Source organism: Mytilus galloprovincialis, chromosome 1, assembly GCF_965363235.1.
Source record: "Mytilus galloprovincialis chromosome 1, xbMytGall1.hap1.1, whole genome shotgun sequence".
NCBI lineage: Eukaryota > Metazoa > Mollusca > Bivalvia > Mytilida > Mytilidae > Mytilus > Mytilus galloprovincialis.
The window spans coordinates 35,557,444-35,581,143 of NC_134838.1; the positions used below are offsets into that span (position 1 = coordinate 35,557,444).

The 23,700-nt window shown below is 33.8% G+C and overlaps 2 protein-coding genes and 1 long non-coding RNA gene across 4 annotated transcripts in view; 2 read left to right on the forward strand and 1 right to left on the reverse strand.

Annotated features, from left to right (window-relative positions):
* LOC143072814 (DEP domain-containing protein 1A-like) overlaps nt 1–23,700 on the reverse strand; it is a 249,246-nt gene that overhangs the window by 151,799 nt on the left and 73,747 nt on the right. The gene's annotated exons all lie outside the window — the stretch shown is intronic.
* On the forward strand, nt 771–8,867 carry LOC143072763 (uncharacterized). 2 transcript variants are annotated; one of them, XR_012977298.1, is made up of 3 exons: nt 771–1,003; nt 7,469–7,663; nt 8,208–8,867. It is a non-coding gene; the product is annotated as an uncharacterized LOC143072763 (long non-coding RNA). The 2 variants fall into 2 exon arrangements; XR_012977296.1 differs by lacking the exon at nt 771–1,003 and adding an exon at nt 3,149–6,107.
* LOC143072772 (pancreatic lipase-related protein 2-like) lies at nt 11,689–21,744 on the forward strand. The gene is made up of 6 exons (XM_076247871.1): nt 11,689–11,843; nt 15,802–16,103; nt 16,809–17,043; nt 17,871–17,987; nt 20,687–20,809; nt 21,479–21,744. Exons 1-6 carry the CDS (start codon nt 11,759–11,761, stop codon nt 21,712–21,714), a joined length of 1,098 nt encoding a protein of 365 aa, XP_076103986.1. The 5' UTR covers nt 11,689–11,758; the 3' UTR covers nt 21,715–21,744.

Consider the following 23,700-nt stretch of genomic DNA (forward strand, 5'->3'; position numbering starts at 1 on the left):
AACTTCTATTTTCTGTATTGGCATATCTTTGTTAAGCAAAGCAATAAGTTTTATTCTCTCTCTCTGTACATTGACTGTCTTATGCTGCTTAAGTCATTTAATTCTCTTCAGAAACTCGTCTTTATGGTGAAATATCTCCTAACATGTGATACCTTTTGGGGCAAAAATAAGAATACATATATAGTAATCATTAATATTTATGATAGATATACCTACAGGTAAATTGGCGCAATTGATACATTTTGAAAATAAAATTTGGCGCAAATGATACCCCTGAAAAACAGTAATTGGCGCAAAAGGACTGCTGCCGAAAATAATTGCTATTTAGAAATTTGATTGTTCATATTTTGAGGATTTGGTTAAAAGATGAAAAAAAATACTTACGCAAGTACTCACGAGCAAAGCATGAATATTTGCTCTGATTTGTAAATCAGTATTCAACAACAAACATTTATCACTGATTTGAGAATAAGAATATATTTGTTGTCTTTCATTGTGATGTGATCTCATACTCTAATTTAAGGAAAACTACTTTATTTAGACTTAACGAATATACTTAAGTAGAGATACACATGTAATTTGCGACTACTTCTTAGTATTTTCTCTTCACACGTTTGACTAGCTTTTTCGGTCATTTTGATAGAAACAAAACTGAGCCTTTCTAAACAGTTTTACCATAATTAAAAAAAACAACTATGAACTGTTTTTATATTTAAAAAAATATTCTTTAAAAATTAACTCACTTAAAAATTGTATGATTATATAGCACCAGATTGTTACATTGGTAGTAGCCATAACTACACAGGAACCTACAGCAAAACTGTTTCCAACAGAGATTGTCAAGGATGGAACGAAAATTACCCACATGCAGTAAGCCACAAGCCAATTTATCAAATAGACTATTCTACAAATTACTGTCGTGCCGCGGCAATTGACAAGATATGGTGTTATACTACAGACCCAAGCACAGACTATCAATTTGAAATCTGTCCGATTATTCCATGTAAGTAGATTGAAAAAGAGAGGCGATTTATAGCAAATTAAGAAATGATTCCTTCATGTCATGCTCTATTCTCATTTTAACATGGGTAGGCATTATATTTGTCGATATTTTACACTGAGCGTCAGCAAGGTGTAAATGTGGTCAAATATAATGCCAACCCATGTTAAAATGAGCATAAGCATGACATGAAGGAATTATTTCAATTCTAATAGGACAAATTCAGTTTTTTTTTAAGGTCGAAGCGTACGAAAATACCTTTAAATGATTGGCTGTTCCCGTTTCCTCCCCGAAGGAGTCTGTAAATTACATTTCATATTTGAAAAGTTTAAAAACAACGAGCAGGGTAAATATATGTTGTTTTATAAAAATATATAATAAGTTTATGCCAGCTGCTTAAATGTATATATTTGAAAGGATAACGATGGAAATAACGTTACTATGAACAGTAAGTTCGTGCGCAGGTGTCAACATATTTTCGCAGGTGTCAAACATATGTTTATATCAAAATCTGTACTTACCTGTCTGAAAAACATTTGCAATTACCCCTTGGTAACCCCTTGAAATCGCTAACTTTTAAATTATCTCCCTTTCACGATCTCCCGAATAGAAGATCACTTTACCTTCAGCGAAAATGGCTACAGCCTGTTCGTATTTGGTTTAAAAGCAATCGTTATTATCATATTAGGTAAGAATAGACATCGAGTGAATTGGAAGCGATGGAAGACAAGTATAAGAACTGTGTAAAGTGTACCTCACGTATGAACGTGTTAGATACGCATGAGGAATGCTATAGGCATCGTATTTGTCACAAGGCTTTCCCGTGCAATATTTGCCGTGAATGGGATGACGAGAAGCGATCGCTAGTTGATAAAATGTTGGAGAAAGCGAGGTCGAAGCTTTCTCTTTCTTCAAGTGCCGTTAATCCTTCTGTGCAGGAGGCAGGCAAGAAACTTGAAACGGCAAAGCTGAGTGAATTGGCGTCGCCGGCAAAGCATGACAAACTACCAAAAGTTTGAACTGATCATAGTGCAGATGATCGTGAAACTCAAGGTACGGGAGTACATTTTGAAGCAGTTGAATTTAACAAATTTATAGCAGATCAAGTGCAAATGCAATTGAAAAAGTTGTTACCACGGGTACAGACACAAGGCCTTATTACAAGTGATGCAATGCATGCTTCCATTGACTCGAAACGTGAAATTTCGGAGAGTCAATCTTTGTCTAGGTCAAGGGCCCACTATAGTAAATTTATGCCATCTGATGATCAGATTTCTGTTGTTTCCCATGAAATCGAGGATGAAATAAGTATGGGTGGTTCAGCTATTTCTGATGAAAATAATAATGATGCCCACTCTCAGTCACAACACTCTCATGAAAAAGACTTTTCTCTGTTTAGTGAAGGAGCACCAGGATCTACCGATCCAGTTCAATGGAATAATTTTCTCCATAAATTGACAACCAAATTAAAAATAGATTGTTTAGAGGAAACTGAAGTAGATTCAGTCAGAACTTCCTATTTGCCTTCAAGACTAAATCCTGGCAATTCAAATAAATCAACTAATTTAAAATTACCTTTAGAGGGTACTACAGTTGAAGTTTTCAAGAATGTTGAAAAGGGAGCTATGTCTGGTAGACTTAAAAATAGGTCAGTTCGTCTAAGAGATGATAAGGCTTTTATGGTGTCGAAAAAAGATTTCACAGAATTTTGTTCCCCTCCAAGGCTTGATGATAATATTGAGGAGGGTTTGTCATCTACTATGGTCAATAAGAAAAAAGGTTTTGTAGACCGTAAAAAGTTTTCACACTCTATACCTTCCTTCCATAAGGAAATGGATGCTGAATTTAAAAAGGTTGACAACTCAGCTAGGACATTGTTAAGCTATATTGATGTTGCTGATTCAGAGGAAGACAGGGTAGAAGCATGTTCAGCTTTAGTAGCATGTTTCAAGTCTATGGCAGATATGACTTCACGTATAGTTGCTAATTCTGTTATAAACAGAAGAAAATTTTCTTAAAAAATGTTGATTTTACTAGCAAAGCCACATCAGCTAAATTGTTGAATTTACCTTTGAATGGCGCACAACTTTTTGGTGGTAAATATTTTGATACTTTGCATTTCTCAGCTGAAAATATAAGAGATGCTAAAGAAGCACAACACGTTTATCGTTCTTTATTTGTCTGCGGTAAGTCTCCAGGTAGGAGCACGGTTGTTACATTACCACAGTCAGTGGTTTCAAATAACTCAAGACAAGTTAGTACTTCAGATAGTGAAGAACGGTTTAATTTTAGATTTCATAAGTCTTCCAGCTTTTACAGGAGTAAAAGAGACAGTTGTACCCAGAGTAGGTACAAAAAGGTCTTCTATATTAGAAGAGGTAAATTCTTTGTTAGAAAAACATGCTATAGAGCCTGTCCCGACAAGTGCAGAAAATCAGGGTTATTACAGTACAATATTCATGGTACCAAAAAGACAAGGAGGTCTCAGACCAATTCTAAATTTAAAACCACTAAACCAGTTTGTCATACCTCATCACTTCAAAATGGAAACCCTCCGATCGATTCTAAAAAGTCTGAAAAATGGGGACTGGCAGTAAAACTGGATTTGCAAGATGCATATTTCCATATACCCATTCACAAACATTACAGAAAATTTCTCCGCTTCAGCATTTTGGGAAAAAAGTATCAATACCGAGCTATACCATTCGGTCTACGATCGGCTCCAAGGATTTTCACAAAAGTGATGGCAGTAGTAGGTGCGTTTCTGCGAAAACAAATGATTCACATATTTATGTACCTGGACGATTGGATGTTAAAAAACAGCAGCAAAGTAAAGCTGACAAAACAGTTGCAGTACACTCAAGAATTGTTGAAAAATCTGGGTTTGATAATCAACGTGAAAAAATCTTGTTTAGTTCCGACTCAAATAATAGAGTATCTAGGAGCAGTGATTCACTTAAAAGAAGGTCTTGTGTTTCCGTCTCTAGAGAGATTCAAAAATATAAGTCAGATGATTCAAATATTCCTAAATTCACAAACAGTAGAGGCATGTGTAATGTTGAGACTACTTGGTCTAATGGCTTCATGCATAGATTTAGTTCCATGGGCCCGACTGCACATGAGACCACTTCAGCTTTATCTTCTAGCTTGGTGGAGACCAGCTCTACACAGTTTAAATCATTTGATTCCACTGTATCAACCACTCCAGGAACATCTATTCTGGTGGCTAAAACGAAGAAATGTTTTCAAGAGAGTGCTATTAGAACAGGAATCTGCTCAGGTGACTCTAGTGACAGATGCGTCACAGTCGGGATGGGGAGCTCATATAAACAATTATCAGATAGCAGGTGTTTGGTCGCCTCAGTACAAAGTAAAACACATCAATTGGCTAGAACTCAAAGCTGTGCAGTTAGCACTGCAAACATTTCTGATAAAAGTACAATTCAAAAGTGTGCTAGTGAGAACAGACAATGCAACAGTCGTCAGTTATCTGAACAAACAGGGAGGTACGCGATCCCCAGACCTTTGTTACTTGGCATGGGATCTTTTGAAATGGTGTATAAATCACAATGTCAAAATCCAAGCTGTTCATATTCCGGGAAAAAAGAATATTATAGCAGATGCCCTGTCAAGGGGGAAAATGACCATTCGTTTGACAGAATGGGCATTAAATATGACAATAGTGAATTTGTTGTTCCTTCAGCTAGGAACACCAGTAATAGATCTGTTTGCGACTTCAACGAACAAGAAGCTGCCAGTGTTTTGCTCTCCTTGGCCGGAAGAAACAGCAGTGTCAATAGATGCACTGTCAATGAAATGGACAAATCTATTTGCTTATGCATTCCCGCCACCGATCATTCTAAACAGAGTATTACAAAAAATACAGAAAGAGGACTGTGTAATTTTACTGATAGCGCCAATGTGGCTGAGACAGTCGTTATACAGTCAACTTCTCAACCTGTTAATAGACTTTCCAATACAACTGCCTGTACAACAAAATCTATTAAGTCAAAATGGAATGTTTCATCCAAATCCAAGTGTTCTAAATCTTGTAGCTTGGAAAGTGTCAAAAGATCTTACACTGCAAAAGGATTTTCACCAAAAATTGCTTCAATTATTTCCAATGCACGAAAACAATCAACACAGACAGTTTATAATGCAAGACTCAAGCTATTTGACAGCTGGTGTCAAGAACGGAGTATCAATCCCAGTACGGCAACTGTGCCAGAAATAGCTGAATTTCTTATGTTCTTACATACTGTAAAGAATTGTAAGCCAAGCACTTTAGCTGGTTACAAGTCAGCAATAGCTTTAATGCATTCATCTAAAAATAGAATTTCTATTAACATGGATTTGCGTAATTTAATTAAAGGATTGTACAACATTAATCCACCAATAAGGCAGTTGGCGCCAAATTAGGATTTGCCGTTGGTTTTGCTTGTGTTGACAAAGACACCTTTTGAACCACTAGAAGAAGCAGAATTGAAATATTTAACCTTAAAGACAGTTTTTCTTATGGCATTAGCTTCTGCTGCAAGAGTCAGTGAATTACACAGTTTCACTATTAATGACAAACATTTCAGGAAAGAGCAAAGAGGTATACGGTTGTTGCCAAATATGCAATTTCTTGCTAAAACTCAAACTTTGAATAAACCATGGGAACCAGTATTCATTCCCAAATTTGAAAACTATGCTACAGATCCAAACGATTTACTTCTGTGCCCTTGTAGAGCACTACTAGCTTATATTAAAAGAACTGAAGTTTTGCGCAAATCACAAAGACTCTTTGTAACATATCAAAAGAATCATCATGTAGAGGCTTCTAAGAATTCTATTGCACGATGGATTGTGAACACGGTTAAATATGCATATGAACATGCTGATACAGACACACTTCAGTTTGTGAGAGCTCATGATACAAGAAAGCTCTCAACTTCTTGGGCTTTATTCAATGGACTTTCCTCTCAAGAAATTTTAAGAGCAGCTCATTGGTCAAATGAGACAACATTCACCTCATATTACTTGAAGGATGTACCAGATTTGGAATCTCGGTTTGCAAAAGCTGCGATTTTGCATACGGCTAACAGAAGACAGAAGAAGTATTAAGGTAGATATTTTTTTATTTACTAGTTACTTTCTTCCTTTTACCCACCACCTTTAGGTTTATGCTGCAAATTCTTTGCAAATGTTTTTCAGACAGGTAAGTACAGATTTTGATATAAACTATGGTTTTTTAAAGTAAAAACCTTGTTTATGATAAATCTGTACTTACCTGTCTGACCCTGCCCACCTCCCCACCTGAGGAAGTTAAGTTTTATATAATGTATATAGTTATTCCGCCTCAGGTAAAGTGATCTTCTATTCGGGAGATCGTGAAAGGGAGATAATTTAAAAGTTAGCGATTGCATGGGGTTACCAAGGGGTAATTGCAAATGTTTTTCAGACAGGTAAGTACAGATTTATCATAAACAAGGTTTTTACTTTAAAAAAACATAGTTGTGCTCATTAGAACAAGGCTTTGTTTACGAAACGTAATAAGGACGTCATATTAGAATGGACATTCAAAGTCAGTAGGTCGAAAATAAACTTACAACGCCATAGCTAAAGAGAAAGACAAAAAGAAACAACAGTACACAATACACAATAAAGAAAACTAAAGACTGAGCAACACGAACCAATATATGTATACATGTATAGCAATAAGCAACTTTTAATTAAGGCCTGTAGTATAATGTCTACATTGCTACATTTGTATGTAGGTTAAATTGATTTTAAGAGCGTTTTAAGTGTTCTGTCTAAAAGGAAAAATCAAATCACATGTTGTATGTATAGAAAATTTTACACAGAACACCTCGTTTTTCGATCAGTAAGACAATATTATACCCAGCTTGCAGGAGACAGTAGCCAATGAACGAGTTTAAAAAGGATACAAAAAACATCGAACAGCACAAAAGTAACTTATACTGATTAACTGCCCTTTAATTTCTAGATTTCCATTTGTGTTCTAAGAATTTATACGATTCACTTAAAATTATGTATAATTTGATGGATGGATTGAAGCTCAGTGGCAAATATTTCAAGCATTTTCAGGACAAGAAAAAAAAATGAAAAGTAATACAGAAGGTACTAAGAAGTTCTTCCTAGGAGGAAGTCTGGAAAACTAGACCGCCATTTGAAATTTAGGGTGATTTGGATAAGGCTAACAAGTCAAGTCTTATAGTAGGCGACCTATGGAAAGTTATTGTGTATAATGAATATTAATGTGAAAAAGTGGAAATCTTTCTACAAACGGCGTCAGCACATAATAAGTCCCAATGTTGATCAAACGTGGCTTCGTATTTATACAGCCCATAAAGTCAAATTGACGTCCAACTTCAACAATAGTTTATTTACCTCTAATTAATACTTTTGATTTGAATATGACGAACATTGAATCACCTAATATTGGACTATACATTTTAATTTTAGGTTTTGCTTGTGGTGTTTTGGATTCGCCACCAACTAGACTTCCGAATACAAATTGGACTGTTTCATTCACCAATGTTGCAGTGGTAACATTTAAGTGTTTGTCATTTAAACAGGGATTATCACAGAAACACTGCCCAGTGTCATCATGTAGAAGCGATGACCAATGGTCAACGGATTATAATATTTCATGTACAAGTTAGTATCATTATTTAAAGCACACCTTGATATGAAGTTTAAACTGTATGAGTGATCAATTGAATAATGTTATTTGGAACATTGCATGTTATAATAGTTCCAATGTTCTGACAAATGTGTTGTTCTACTCATAGTGAAATCATATAAACATAAATTAACGAGAGGCATTACATTTAGAATTCTAATCAAATTGACTTTTTATGTAACATCTCAAATCTTTCGGAAATGGATCATAAAATATATGTACAATGTAACTACTAGTATATAATTCATAGAAAGTACACATACAGCTATCTAATGTATGCAGATAACTACATTTGTCTCATAGGCTACTAATGCTACTGACTAATCACCATGATCTTTCCTCATTTTTGATCTTTCCTCATTACAGAAGAAAAAGGATGCAGAACTGTAAGATAGTTATTATATGTATGTACTGCAATCGAAACTCATTATAAAATAATCCAGATCATGCCACTATACTTGTCTGAAATGTTACTTTGAATTTGGACGTAAATAAATAGTACTATTTTGTTTATTTCAGACGAAGACTGTTTCACACAAAGCACTGGATACAAGGGAAAAGTACAATGTACTGTGTCTGGTATTACATGCCAAAATTGGAACAAGAATACACCTCATGTACCAAACTACCAACTTGATGTCTCTGCATCCAACTATTGTAGAGATCCGTCATCGACTGGTCGTCCTTGGTGTTATACAACAAACCCAGATTTAAGATGGGAATTTTGTCCTGTTACAACGTGCTGAAATGCTGAAATCATTTGGTAAAGCTAAAGAATATACAGAAATGAAAGAAACCTAAAGATTTAAATGTCTGTTTGTTTGGTGTCGTTGTATATCTTAGACAAACTTTTAATTCATGAAAAATCTGAACTTAAGTTTCAGTGTGATTTTAAATTTAGTTGCTTAGAAGACGATTTTGATTGATTTCTAACATCCATGGAACGTGGGAATTTGAAAAAAATGTTTAAAATGGCGTGGAGAAGAAGAACTATCATTTGTTTTATATTGTGCACTTATTTATATAAACATTTGAATGTAATGTCTTTTTAATGTAGCATGTAATCACTAAGTTGTTGGTGGTATATTCGTAAACGAAGAATACTATAATAGTTAAAATTATTAGGTATTTTAAAATACAATAATGTATATACTACATTTTTTAATTAATAAACCAAAATCAAACAAGTGTTGTAAATTTACAGACTGAAAATATGAAAATCAAGTACATTCCATCCCGTTAGGGGTTTAGTATCATACCATCATAAAATATACGGAAGAACATAACCCGTATTATGCCAACAACTGTGTTTATTTCCAATGCAAAAACCCTATGAGTGAATCATGCATGTTCAGGACGAGATCAAATCAACAAAAATACTTAGACTGTAATTGTAATTATTTTTGCATTGTATTTACGTTTCCGAATTTCGTGTTCGGTTTATTATCGGGAAATGAATACACACGAATTTTAAATTCAACCTTTCTGTATCTGTAGCGTTAAGTCGAAAATACTAATTCTCTATCGGAGAGAAAGCACCTATTGTAGGTGTATATATATATAGGAGAGTTGTTTTCATGCATTGAATTCTTAAATTGTTCGGTTTTACAATGTGTTGTATCAATTGCCTTAAATTTTGACAACCTTTCAACTGTAAACTTACTGTCCATCTATGCATGTAAACTTGACCATACATCAATGACATGAAATGTTTACAAGCTTGTTAATCCGTTAAATATTCATATTTTATAGTGTATCTTTTTTATGTTGTATAATGTTACACTACTGTTTCAGTTTAGGGTTAAGGTTAAAACATGTAAACCCGCTACCTTTTTATGTACTTGTCCTAAGTCAGGAGCCTGTTGTTCAGTGGTTGTCGTTTACTGGTGTGGTTCTTAGGTGTTTCTCGTTTTTTATATAGACTTATTTATAATAAAACAATTTATGAAAAACAAATATTACAGAGTGAAACATTAACCAACGACATGAACTATAGACTACTGTCTTGGACCAGCACATATAAAATGGTGGCGGGGTTGAATATGTTTGCCAATTGGACATCCGCAAACATGTTCAACCCCGCCACCATTGAAAAAAGGGTCTCATCAAATCAATACAAAGCATAAAAAACAAGTAACACAAACACAGACCGGACATGGTAGGATATTTATAACTCCCTAAAACAAAAAATGCACTAACTACAGATCCGAGGGTACTCAAAGTTACTGACTGCTTGTTAAAAGCCAATAACAACTAATCATTTAAAAAAAAATCATGTATCTAAGACTGAAATATTAATCTGTACATATTGAAAATCCAATGGATTTAGTGAAAAGAGATATTTAACAGTCAGAGAAAACATGACCCTGTACAATGCCAGATTACAGGTATCGACAACCGTGAATGTGCTTATGTATATAACAACAACATTTATTAGGTTGGTTCTAATTTACTGAAAACAAAATTAATATTTATTCCAATGAAACATATATTCAAAGATTGGTAACCTTTTAGAATAAGTGGATTTAAAGAGTTGACGAGTTCACGAATCGTATCTAAATCTACGGGCTCGGTAAACAACATCACAGTAAAAAATGGGAAGTTTTCTAAAAGTACAGCCAAACATGCAAACCAAATGTTGTGTCTATTTAAGTATTTAGTAAAGCTTTTATGTAATTTGTGGTAACGAAATCCCTGACTTAATAATTTACCAGTAATACATAGATTACTCTCATTGTAATACAAAACGTCACCAAAGACAGGGCATATCTTTTTTGGAAAACTTTTAATTGTGACGAGCGAAACGAGCCAGAATATTTTTGAATATGTTTAATATTTAGGAACAGAATATTTATTTCCATGTGTGATATTGACTGGGTTATGTGTTGGCCTGGTACCCGGGCATAAACACACAATAAACAATACGACTAGTCTGCACCGACTCTGTCTCTGGGACTTATTCTTGCAACAAAACACGGCTCTGGTTAGCGCTATGTATAATTTTCATAGGTCAGCCATAGCATATATATATATTTATATTTCTCTGGTTCAGCAGAAATTCAATCTGCTATATCGAAGTAATAAAACTGTTTGTATAACAAACCAAAAAATACTTGAATAGACATGTCAAATATTTCTTTAAATAAGTGACAAATAAAAAGGGTTATAGAAAAAATTAACAATAGAACATACAGACTTATTTATGGAATTAAACATATACGAATAATAGATGAATTGAATTAAAATGTCGCAATTTGAAAAAAAAACAAATCGAAACATGATATTAGATAAGCTTGCTAATCTTCTAAAATTGACATAAACTTTTTCCAATAACAAAAACCCCAAAATATGTAAGTGAAATATTGCAATACTGAATTTACAAAATTATGTAATAAATGTCTGAAAAGTATGAAAATCAAATGTTGCCTATTTTTTAACTGTGACAGTGACATCCAATTATAAAATAAATATTGTAGTGAAAGACATCTTAACCCCATCCCCGATCCACCCGTGTGTGGAAATGCATTCATGTATCTTTTTCAGCATACAAAGTTCAGGAAGTATCTATCAGCAATTTGAGTATACATTATTGAGTGTATTTATATGTGTATGTAAAAAAAAACTAAATTTTGATTGTCTTTCTGCATTTTGGTGCTTATTCGCTGAAAGGTCAATAGAAATAAGAAGATGTGGTATGAGCACCAATGAGACAAATCTCTACCCATGTCACAATGTGTAAAAAAAGGAAACAATTACAGGTCAAATAATGGAATGAAATTTTAAATTTACATAAGGACGTTCATTAAAATTGGGTCGAGATAATTATGTTCATGGATAGTTATGTTCACAACCGACTATACAATCGATAAACCCGTTCATGCAGATGAATACTCGTTACTATTATATTGTATATATATTTTGATTCCAATACGTGATGTTTATCTGGGCGGGGCTTGTGAGATTATTTGAGGCCAATGGTTCGAATTGACCAATAAAACTGACCGTTCAGTGTTAAAAGGATCTGAAAAAAATCCACAGTTGACAAAAGCGGTCTTCTTCTGAGCACATCGATGTTTGAACAGTTTTCTATGAACGGAAGAATGGACTCATTTCTAATAGTTTTATTCATTTTGCAGTCCAGCGTATTTGTTTCAGGTAATTAATATTTTAATATCTCTTTGCCTTTGGGAATATTTAAGATTCACTAGAAGGAATTGAAAAATAAAGCCGTATTTACATCAAAAAGTTTACTCTAAGTATTATGATAGATAAATCTGTGAATTTTGAAAAGATGCCAACATGAAATAAGCTCATACAGTTTTGACAAATGTTTGAGACATTCCCGTATGTAATAATGAGAGTTAGTTGTATTGATTGATATAGAAATAGAGTGACATTAGAAACCGGCAAACATTAGGAGATTTTTAAAATTGAGTAGACGAGTTACGTGTAATTACCCAGATAACCGTGTCTATCAAATGAAATTAAGGTGTTCATAGGCGGATCCAGGGGGGTGGGGGGCGGGCGTGGGAAAAATTTGGTTGATTATATAGGAAATAATTGAAGTATGACTGGAGCGGGTCCCCCTTAGTTCAGTCAGCGCCCCCCCCCCCCCTTTAGGAAAAGTTCTGGATCCGCCACTGGTGTTATCTAATCTTCTGTCGGTCTCGAAAAAAAAGTTATCTGTACTCGGGAATTATGTTTTTAGAAAAGATGAAACTAAAGTTTCATGTGGATCTTTTGGCTAAAATGGCTGTGTTTTTGTAAAGCAAAATTATATCCGGGTAAAATTTGATCCGGAGAAAAAAAATGTCACAGTAGTTGCTGTTATTTTTTTATCCGGAGGAAAATATTTCCCTGGGATATTTTTTCCTTTGCCGTGAAATTCTATCTGGATAGTTAACTTATTGAATAGTTATTAGAAAAAACTTATCCTTTAAAAATACTATGAAATAATAATAGTGTATTTGAAATAAATCTTTTCCGTATAATTGAATATAAGTTTTATAGTGGATTTGACATTCCCGCCAAAATGTTCCAGAACAAAAGAAAGCATGCATAACAAAGAAACTCAAACTGGGGTGATCTGGTAGGGGTGATCCGGCTCAGATCACAAAGGAGCTGGGATGTAAAGTTGCATTACTACTGTTAACAGTAATAGAAGAATTTGATTATGATGATATTTTTAACTATATAAATAGTTTTGTCTGGGGACAGAAATGTAGTTGTTGATTATATGGAAATCAGATAAATCATAGCATAACAATATATTGGAACAAAAGCATGTTTAACAGCTGGATAGTTTTTACCTGTGAAATGTTATCTGTCTTATTAAATCAAGTTGTAAGTCATCTTTTTATATAAATGAATATCATAAAAAATAAGATTTAAGGAAAAAATTCTCTATAAAATAGATTCAGAAATATATACACATGGAAAAAAGTATTGCAACACCTTGATTTTTAAAAACTTGAAAAACCAGCCTCTTATTTTGGATGGAATATGATAAAATATTTGTAAAATAGTATTGAAACGTAGTTAATGATAACATTGGTATTAAAACGAAAAAAAAAATATGAAAAAAAAAATGTTTTATCTAACCAAAATTTTTATAACAAAAAGAAGTGTTTTTAGTACAAAAAAAATGCATTTTACAACTTTTACTGTAGTCGAACTTTACAACGTCAGACATTTCAAAATTAATCTTTAGATGATTGTTCACATCATGGTTGATCGTTATACGCCAAAGAATTTGTTCTTTGTGCGCAGCCTCCATTCAAACGGATAACCGCATCTTAACGTCTTCTGATTCCTGCCATAAGTCGACTAATTTGTTGCGAAGGTAGCAGCAACCATTTCTGACGAAGGGTATTGTTTATTTCATGACTTGTTTGAACTGGGGTGTCCTTTCGTGCACTTTACGCCCAATATTGTCCCATATATGCCCGAAATGGTTCAAATTCGGGCTACGATCGGGCCAAGGAAGATAAACCGAATTCCATTGGAACAATGGATCTTCCTCCACGATGCTAATTTCCAACTTTGGCGAGCCCTGCCTGCCCTTTATTGGATACGGGCAACTGTGTGTCTGTTCGTAGGCAAAGGTCCTTGAAATGGTCTTATCGCACGATAACCAGTAGCGATGAGCCGATCTCGAACAGTTCTTGTTTAAAGGCTCCCTGTATGGTCATCACTCTCTTTTTAGGATTGTCTTGTTTGCAATGGGTTTCCTTCTGACCAACCTTCATTATGCTTGATTTTCCCTAGCAGATGTTACAGGGGGTCTTCTTGATCTCGGAAGGTCTTTGACATCGTTTGTTGCCTGATTTTTATTCTCAAAATGACTTATAGCGGAATGGGGATGACCAACAATACGTGCAATTGTCACAGCGACATACCTGCTTCTCTCATGCTGATTATCTGACATCGTGCTGCAGTTATGAGTTGCTGATGACCAATTACAAGGTGTCAATCACATAACTTTATAAACTTGGTTATTTAAAGTGTTGAAAACAATGAGGATTAAAACATCTGTTTTATTGTTTACGAGTACAGTAGCTGCATGCGCAGATAAGAACTTATCGAGTCGATATTTATTGATTAAACTCAGATGATATTTAAATAATGTTTAACTAGTTCTATTTTAACAAATTATATCACAAAAAAATAAAGAGTGTTTTTTTAATTTGAATTTCAATTTGGTGTTGCAATACTTTTTTCCATGTGTATATTATATTAATATCTTTAAAATATAAATTGCTCATAATTACCTCCCTTTGATAAATTATGCAAATTTGGTCTACCTTTGTGAAACATTTTATAATTACAGTCAGGTATATATTGATTGTGAGTAACTTACATAGTAGACCGACCGTGCAAGGGCTGTATAGCCAGTCAAGGTCGTTAAAAACTTCCATTTGTTGTGCATAGTAGTTAATGGGACTCTATTTCACACGGTTCTGTGAAATATAGTACGGCAAATATATACCGGTACATATATACTATACGCATAACACAGATAAATTTATACTCCTGTGGACAAAATCAACCTGTGAAATACCATGCCTGGAAAAAAATAACCGGGACAAATTATCTTCAGGATAAAATATCACAGAGGAAGAAATAAACCGTTGCATTTTCACCTCTAAATGTAATGACTACAGATAAACATGTGCATCTGGAAAAGTTTTAAGGCATAGCATGCCCCAGATCAATAAAATTCAAATGCGTTGTACGTTTTAAAAAATTTTAAAACTTAACTGAATTTTGCAATGCACTTTTTTCGTTCTTTTATTCCTTTCATGATAAAGAATTTAATTTCTTTTGTTAAATTCCAACTGGATATCAGCCTAATACGACAGCGTTCATTGCGTTGCAATTAAAACGGCTTGTAATATAACTTTTCTAAAAAAAAAAAATGGCAAGTATTTGTGTTTTTCTGTAAGTTTGGTAAATATGTACTTGTATTTTGAAAACTTGTAGCTTTTTCTGAAAAGCTTGAAAAGCTGATGTCATTGACCTTATTTTTTTTGGCGGCATTGTAGTCTCATTCCGTCTGACGTCACGATGTCAGACATTAGTTTAATAAGCAGATCCTCATTGTGTCGCAACTTGGGTGACAGTGCTTTGTTGTTAATAATATCATAAAAAGCACGTAATAAGACAAGTTTTGGCACTTACTCGAATGATGGTTGTCTAAAATCCGATAATATGGAAAATGCGGGATATTCTGACACAGAAGGGGCTATCATTCAGATTAGTCACTGTTGCATTTAGTTTGTGGTAGAGTAACAGATTATTTCTTATACTAAGTTTTCGAAGCAATAGACACATTATCTAAAACCAATTTTAGCCGCTTCTTTACTACTGCCCTAAATCTATACCAGAACTTGCTAAATACGTTGAAACCCACGGCTCACACTTATGTCATAGAAGCTTTTTTAATAAAGCAAATACTTGAAATGTATTTGCATTTTATTTGCTACTGTATAATAAACAAACAATGATAAAAATCCAAACACGAATACCAGATGTTTTAAACAATATCATATTGCAGAGCGCAACAGACATTGCACCTATCTCAAATTTATAAACTTGTATTTTTCTGTTACAGGTTTTTTCTTCAATAGGAATCCGGAAGTTTGTTATGACCATATAGGATGTTTCAGCAATGTAGCTCCGTACGATAACGCTAATGGTAGAATACCAGAATCTCCAGACCATATTCAAACAGAAATTTTATTATATACACGACAAAATCCAACGGAGGAGTTTCTACTGAATGCGTATGATGTGTCAAACATCAGCCATTCACATTTCGATGGCAGTAAGAAAACAGTATTTATCATCCATGGTTACAACGACTACGCTACAAGTGATTTGCTACAGGACATAAAATACGAACTTCTTATAAAGGTTAGTTATGTTACACACATTACAGCAGAATACCTTGAGTGTGTAGGTAATGGTAACATCTTTGGTTAGGTTGCTTGCTAGCTGAACCGTGAAGTCATTTTTAGGTTAGGTAAACTACCACAGGCACTTGTCTCAGAAAAAAAAATAAGTTGCATTATTATGTTGAATAAAAATTAAACGCGATAAATATGAGAAATGAATTATCATTCTCTTGTTCTACATACTTTTTTATACCACTTCACCGACTGTCATGTGAGGGTCATGATGGGATTCTAAGAATAAAAAAATACTATGCCATTATTACAATAGAAAAATGGGCAAAATACACATTATTACAAAAGAAAATGGGCAAAATATACATTATTACAATAGAAAATGGGCAAAATACACATTATTACAATAGAAAATGGGTAAAATACACATTATTACAACAGAATAATGTGCAAAATACACATTATTACAACGGAAAAATGTGAAAAATACACATTATTACAACAGAAAAATGGGCAAAAATAGGTGTAAAAAGACTTGTGAATACTTTCAAGAATAGAGAAAAAATACTTGAAAAATTCAAGAATACAGAATCGAAGGAATCCTCATCCAGACCTTCTATAACACAAATCTTCAATTTCGCCATCCACAATTTTAATTCTGACTCAAAAAGTTTGTAGATGTTCTTCAAAACTAACTTTTGTCTTGTTTTAGGATGACATGAATGTTATTGCAGTCAACTGGCAATATGGAGCAGATAACGTTATCTATGCAAAGTCTGCGGCAAACACGCGAGTCGTTGGGGCTATTATTGGGGAACTTTTAAAAAATCTTCATTCTGCAGGACAAACAAGTTACAGCAAAATTCATCTCGTTGGACATAGTTTGGGCGCCCATATTTGCGGATATGCAGGTGCCATCGTAGGCGGAAGAATAGCAAAAATTACAGGTAACATTCAGAAAGTACTAGACTCAACTATATTTTTGCAATCAATTCATAAATACATAGTTGCTTTTTTGTTGTTGGATATATAGATACGATGAAACGTTAAGTTTCAGTGATTTCGTTAAGTCACATGCATATCGATTCAATGAGGTCGAATTATTCTTTGCAAGTGAATTATTTAACAAGTGATGTTTCTTAGCTAATTTCGACAATATTGAACCAAACTGATTATTTCACTTTCATAAATGATTGAACCAAAAACAAAAACCGCAGTAATACATCTCTGAGCTAATGCCCCTTTTACGGATTTTGGAATCTTGAATAAAAGAATATAGAATTGTTATGAAATTTGCACCAACGAATATATGTAAACTATGTCTGGGATGAGTTTAAAAATGAGCGCTAATCAAGTATTTTTTCAAGCGACTCTTATGAATAGGACTGATTTGATATTGCATGTTATATTTTTATACCACATACTAAACACTTCTATGATTGTCTTACCTTGTTTTGGTATAATTTATCAACTATGATACAATCCATGTATGTTTTACTATCCATACTGAAAACCAACAAGGGAGCTAACTCGTAGGAATTTTGTCTTGTTATAAATTGTTATGTCTGTATTCAAATAATCATATTTATTAAGTTCAATTTCCAGCTAAAATTACATCAACTTCATATGTATATATGTTTGTTCATGCATTAATTATATTTGTTGTTAAATTTATTGTACTATTATGCCTCATGTGAGTCCTTCAGTGAAAAAATAGTTTCAAAAAATGTTTCAAAAGTTCCACAAAGATACTATTTATGACTTTTGTTTGCAGGACTTGATCCAGCTGGGCCCTGTTTTGAGTTACAAGACCCCGTAACACGATTAGACACATCTGATGCTCATTACGTAGAAGTTATACACACTAATGGAGCTTCTCTTCTACAATTCGGTAACTAAAATTTATTGTATGCTATACTATCATAAAAAGCAACAGGATGAGTATACTTGCAGTTTGCAAATTCTGAGTTTTCCCGCTTCTTGCTTATTTTTATGCAGTGTTCAAATTGACAGCTTACTCCAAGTGTTTTTTCTTTATATATCTAAAATATATTCTCATGTGTGAGGGCTTATATCAGTATATGGTTTATTACATCCAGAAACTAGAACAAGCAGATAATTTATTTTCCCTTTGTCTAATACTCTTGATATTTTGTAGAGCTAGAAGTCACGAAATGATTCCGAACATGACAATTTTGTCCCCAACGCGACGCTTTGCATGAGACTTAGAAATACTGGTTTTTCGTCCGTCTGTCCGTCCGGTCTTGTTAGAGATCTCACATCTAAAATTCTTTTAAGATCTTTTTTTTTATAAAAACTGATATCGTAGGTTTATATCAGCAATGTATTGAACAAGATCGAAAATTACTAACAATCAAATATTTGATATTTGAGAGTTATGCCCCTTGGAAATGTTATGTATATGGAAATGTCATTGTTAACGCTTTAACGTGTACAAGCTTTCTAGATGTTCATGAAGCCTATGTCAGTCTGCAGGGTTAAAGAACATCAGTTGTTCGAACTGTTATTCAAATGCGTATTGTTTAAATATACTTTTTCACTTTTTTGGTCTTTTGGAAAATGTTGTTTGTGCTGTATTTAGACCCTTCTACAACGAAATTTGTTTTACATGCACACGTATAAAAATTGCGGTTTTTATCCAACGCAATCATAGGTTTGAACGTAGTTTTCAATTTAGACTCGTATCTATGCTGTATTTCTGCAATGTATCGAACATGTTTGAAAATCAGTGCCGATCAATTATTTTTAAAAGGCCCTTTGAAATATGTCTTTCCAATAATAATCGTGGAAAATAATTAAAAACCCTTGTACAAAAGTAAAGCGCTGATAAAATAAAAAAGGACAATTAATTAAAACAAAACCTAGTAAAGAAAAAAAGAGCTGTTCTTAAGGGGGATACATTCCCTCTTAAAATCATCGCTAAATTTTATTACAGCAATTATAAAGAAAAAAAATCAATTTCCATGCCAGTTTTTGTCGAGCCTGCAACTTCTGTTGCAGAAAGCTCGACATAGGGATAGTGATCCGGCGGCGGCGGCTACGGCGGCGTTAGCTAACATCTTAAAAGCTTCATATTTTAGCAGGTGGAAGACCTGGATGCTTTATACTTTGTATATAGATGCCTCATGTTACGAAGTTTCCGTCAGTTACATGTCCAATGTCCTTGACCTCATTTTCATGGTTCAGTGACCACTTGAAAAAAAAGTTCAGATTTTTTGTAATGTTGAATTCTCTCTTATTATAAGTAATAGGATTACTATATTTGGTATGTGCGTACCTTGCAAGGTCCTCATGCCCGTCAGACAGTTTTCACTTGACCTCGACCTCATTTCATGGGTTAGTGAACAAGGTAAAGTTTTGGTGGTCAAGTCCATATCTCAGATACTATAAGCAATAGGGCTAGTATATTCGGTGTAAGGAAGGACTGTAAGGTGTATTTGTCTAACTGGCAGGTGTCATCTGACCTTGACCTCATTTTCATGGTTCAGTGGTTATAGTTAAGTTTTTGTGTTTTGGTCTGTTTTTCTCATACTTTATGCAATAGGTCTACTATATTTGTTGTATGGAATGATTGTAAGGTGTACATGTCTAGCGGCAAATGTCATCTGACCTTGACCTCATTTTCATGGTTCAGTGGTCAAAGTTAAGTTTTTGAGTTTTGGTCTTTTTATCTAATATTATATGCCAAAGGTCAACTATATTTGGTGTATGGAAATATTTTATGATCTATATGTCAGTCCGGCAGGTTTAATTTGACCATGACCTCAATTTCACGGTTCATTGCACAATGTTAAGTTTTTGTGTTTTGGTCTATTTTTCTTAAACTATAAGTAATAGGTCAACTATATTTGTTGTATGGAAGCATTGTTAGCTGTACATGTCTGCCAGACATGGTTCATCTAACCTTGACCATATTTTCATGGTTCATTGGTCTTTGTTTAGCTATCTTGGTTAATGTTAAGTTGATGTGACAGTTGTAATAAAGCTTTATACTTAGGACTATCAACATAATATCAATGATTAGTAAAGAAGGCGAGACATTTCAGCGTGTGCACTCTTGTTAAGCACAAGCTAAAACGCTAGTGCTACCTTTAAAAACCATCAGTCCACCAGTAACCCTACGGATCGGTCCCGTAGTATACTTTTATAATAAACTAAAAAAAAAATAATTTGCTACCCAGTTGCACATTTCAACAATATGTCCCTTCAGTGATACCAAGATAAAATAAGATAAGAAAAAATATTTATTCGCATAAGTTAAATATACAACACAAGCTCTAATGAGCTTTTGACCGAATATTAAAACATATACATTACATGAAAAAAAGTCTAATTTGCCATAGAAATCAATCTGTATACAAAGTTCAATCTCACATACATAGCATGCATTATAAATTAAGCAACAAATTTAGAATGAAGTAAAACATGCTAGCCCAAAGCAACCAAAGTGACACAAAAAAAATAAACGTCTCAAGAGTTATCTGTAAGCAGGACTGAATGTGAAATATTGATTTTGAATTAAGTGTTAAATCGTTTGTCACAAACTATATAATTTAAATCTGTTTATAGGTTTTGGATTAGATAGAGCAATTGGTCATGCTGACTTTTATCCAAATGGAGGTGTACGACAGCCTGGTTGTGACGCTAATGTACATTCTACTGCGTTCGCTTTAATAACTGGCAGAATGGGAAGTAAGTTCACATTTGGGAAGTGTCTTTTTTACCGTTGTATAGTTATGTCGCTTTATAATCTTATATTCAAGCGGAGGCATCATATGTGTCCCATGGACACATTCCCCATTTATAATTTGTTTAAATTCGTGAAAGTTGTCCCGTTCCCAAATGAATTCATGCTGTTTTACTTAACACCTTTTATTTTAATTAGGACTTTGTAAATCTACGGCTGTGTATTTATTAGGTTATATGAATATCAAATATTTTTCGGAGAAGCTTTTGTCAGACCGAGTAAAACTCGACATCGCTAAAAAAAGGTATCCTGAGAAGATCATGAGAAGATCGTTTAGATCATGTATTTGCTATCAATCTTAACGTTCTTTACACGATTGTACTTCTTCTCGAGAGAAAAAAATGTCAATATTTTTGTTTTGTTTTGGAAAACCATATCTATTATCCTAAATGACTGAGAAATAATATTATTTTGTCTATGTGTTGTTAATTTCATTGATATTTTCCCTATATGGCGTTGCCAGAAAGTCCTAGACTTACGATATAACAATCAAGAGATCTGGTTAAATGCTAATTCGACAATTATAAGTATGAATATACATGAGGTATCTTGAATCTATTAGAGGCTTTGTTTCCGGAAAATAGCATTTAATGTTTTTATTTTTTTTATTTCAGGGTTTTCAGCAGCACTAGCATGCAGTCATATGAGGTCTTTCGACTTGTTTATAGAATCTATCAATTCAGATTGCGCCTTCATTGGAATACCTTGCGACAGTAAAGAGGATTTCGATGCCGGCCTTTGCACCGGATGTGATGATGGATGTGCTGAAATGGGATATAATGGTCAACAAAACGGCCACGGGAGATACTACTTCTCAACGAATTTAGCAGCGCCATTTTGTGAAGAATAACGTTTTTCAATAAACTGTCTTTAAAAGTTATGAGTTGTTTTGGTCCATTTTGCAGCTATTATTAAGACCATGATAGGTTAAATAGTTGATTAATTAAAAAAAATCTTCATTTTTTAAATTGACATACTAGTAATAAGAAAGATAATTGAGATCAGTGTTGAATATTAATAATTTTAAAAGGCATACGATAGAGGGGGGGGAATGAGCTGTGTTAGTGGTAGTTACACCGTGCAGCCACCAATCTTTCGACATTGTATTGTCTAGCATCTATATAGATCTTGTAAATATGAACATAACTTATTTATCTATTTTTATGCCCCACCTACAATAGTAGAGGGGCATTATGTTTTCTGGTCTGTGCGTCCGTTCGTTCGTTCGGCGTCTGTCCTTCCGTCCGTTTGTCCCGCTTCAGGTTAAAGTGTTTGGTCAAGGTAGTTTTTGATGAAGTTGAAGTCCAATCAACTTGAAACTTAGTATACATGTTCCCTGTGATATAATCTTTCTAATTTAAATGCCAAAATAGAGTTTTTACCCCAATTTCACGGTCCACTAAACACAGAAAATGATAGTGCGAGTGGGGCATCCGTGTACTATGGACACATTCTTGTTATACATTAAATTTCATCTCATTTTGTACCTGTGTGGATATTGTATGATTTGATATTGAATGCTCGAAAGTTTATCGCAATATGAAAAATTTGTTTTTTTAGAAATCTATATATTTGTGTAATTTCTTATTATACTAGTGCTGTACATAGTAATTCCATGAAGTTCTGCTTTAATTTTAATTATATATTTTTATCTTGTGTTGCATAAAATTCATGAGAATAATGTTGGTGTTATATTTCATATAAATTAGGATTTTTATTTCTTTATAATAGTTAACACACTTCTTATTTTCACTTGTTCTATAATGATTATTACTAGAACGGAGAGACCAGTAACCAACTATCCTCCTACATTTTCACTGTTACATGTAACAAATTAGTTACAATTCAACGCCAATTTTTAACCGATTGTAAATTGATTAACCCCTTATTAAATTGTTTATACACATTTACCTAACATAGGTTGACGAAACGGAATCTTCTAAGTAAGAATAACATTATCCTTTAAATCTACGCTGCACTAAACACATTCTAACTTTCACAAGATAAAACAAGATCAGGGGCGGATCCAGCCATTTTTAAAAAGGGGGGGTTCCCAACCCAGAGTAAAGGGGGGTTCCAGCTATATACTCCCATTCAAATGCATTGATCGGCCAAAAAAAAGGGGGGGTTCCAACCCCCGGAACCCCCCCTCTGGATCCGCGCCTGAAGATGGACTATGTTGAACGCATATGTCATTGATCTTGAGATAAAAGGAGTTAATGTAGAAGTTTTGAGATTGGTATGATTGCTTATGTGACAGCAAGCCACTATAGTTGAAATGCTTTGGATATAAGCATATACGTCCCCGCATTCAATAACGAGAATAAGCCCTCAATGTATACATGGTGATGATGTCGAAGCATCTCAGTCTCATCAATCTTGAAATAAAAGACCTTGACATGAAACACACAAATTCAACAAGAAAACTGCTTAATTTATAATATATAATATTTCAATATACGAAAAAAATATAATATACATGAACTAGCTACTACACCACTAAAACTAAGAAATAAATCATGTTCCCATGAGATATCATGTCAGTGCTTATATTACGTTTCTATCATATATTGCATCTAGAACTGCCAATGAGGAACGGTCGAGAACTACACTACAACAAAGCACATGATTCAGCTTGGTAACTTGGGTATCAGGTCCGTTCGCGCCCAATATACTTTCGCACCCTACACGTTCGCGCCCAATTTTAATTCAAATTCGAGTTGAATGATTGGAAAATCATGATTGTTGTTTTTAATTGCTTTCGTGTAAATACTGAATGTATTTATAGCTTGGTATGAGTAAAAGATTGAAGATTTTAAATGAAAAACACAAAAGA

Coding starts and splice junctions, on each gene's coding strand:
- LOC143072772 (XM_076247871.1), top strand. CDS start 11,759: ATGTTTGAACAGTTTTCTATGAACGGAAGAATGGACTCATTTCTAATA. Junction 11,844..15,801: donor GTCCAGCGTATTTGTTTCAG/GTAATTAATATT, acceptor TTTCTGTTACAG/GTTTTTTCTTCAATAGGAAT. Junction 20,810..21,478: donor AATAACTGGCAGAATGGGAA/GTAAGTTCACAT, acceptor TTTTTATTTCAG/GGTTTTCAGCAGCACTAGCA.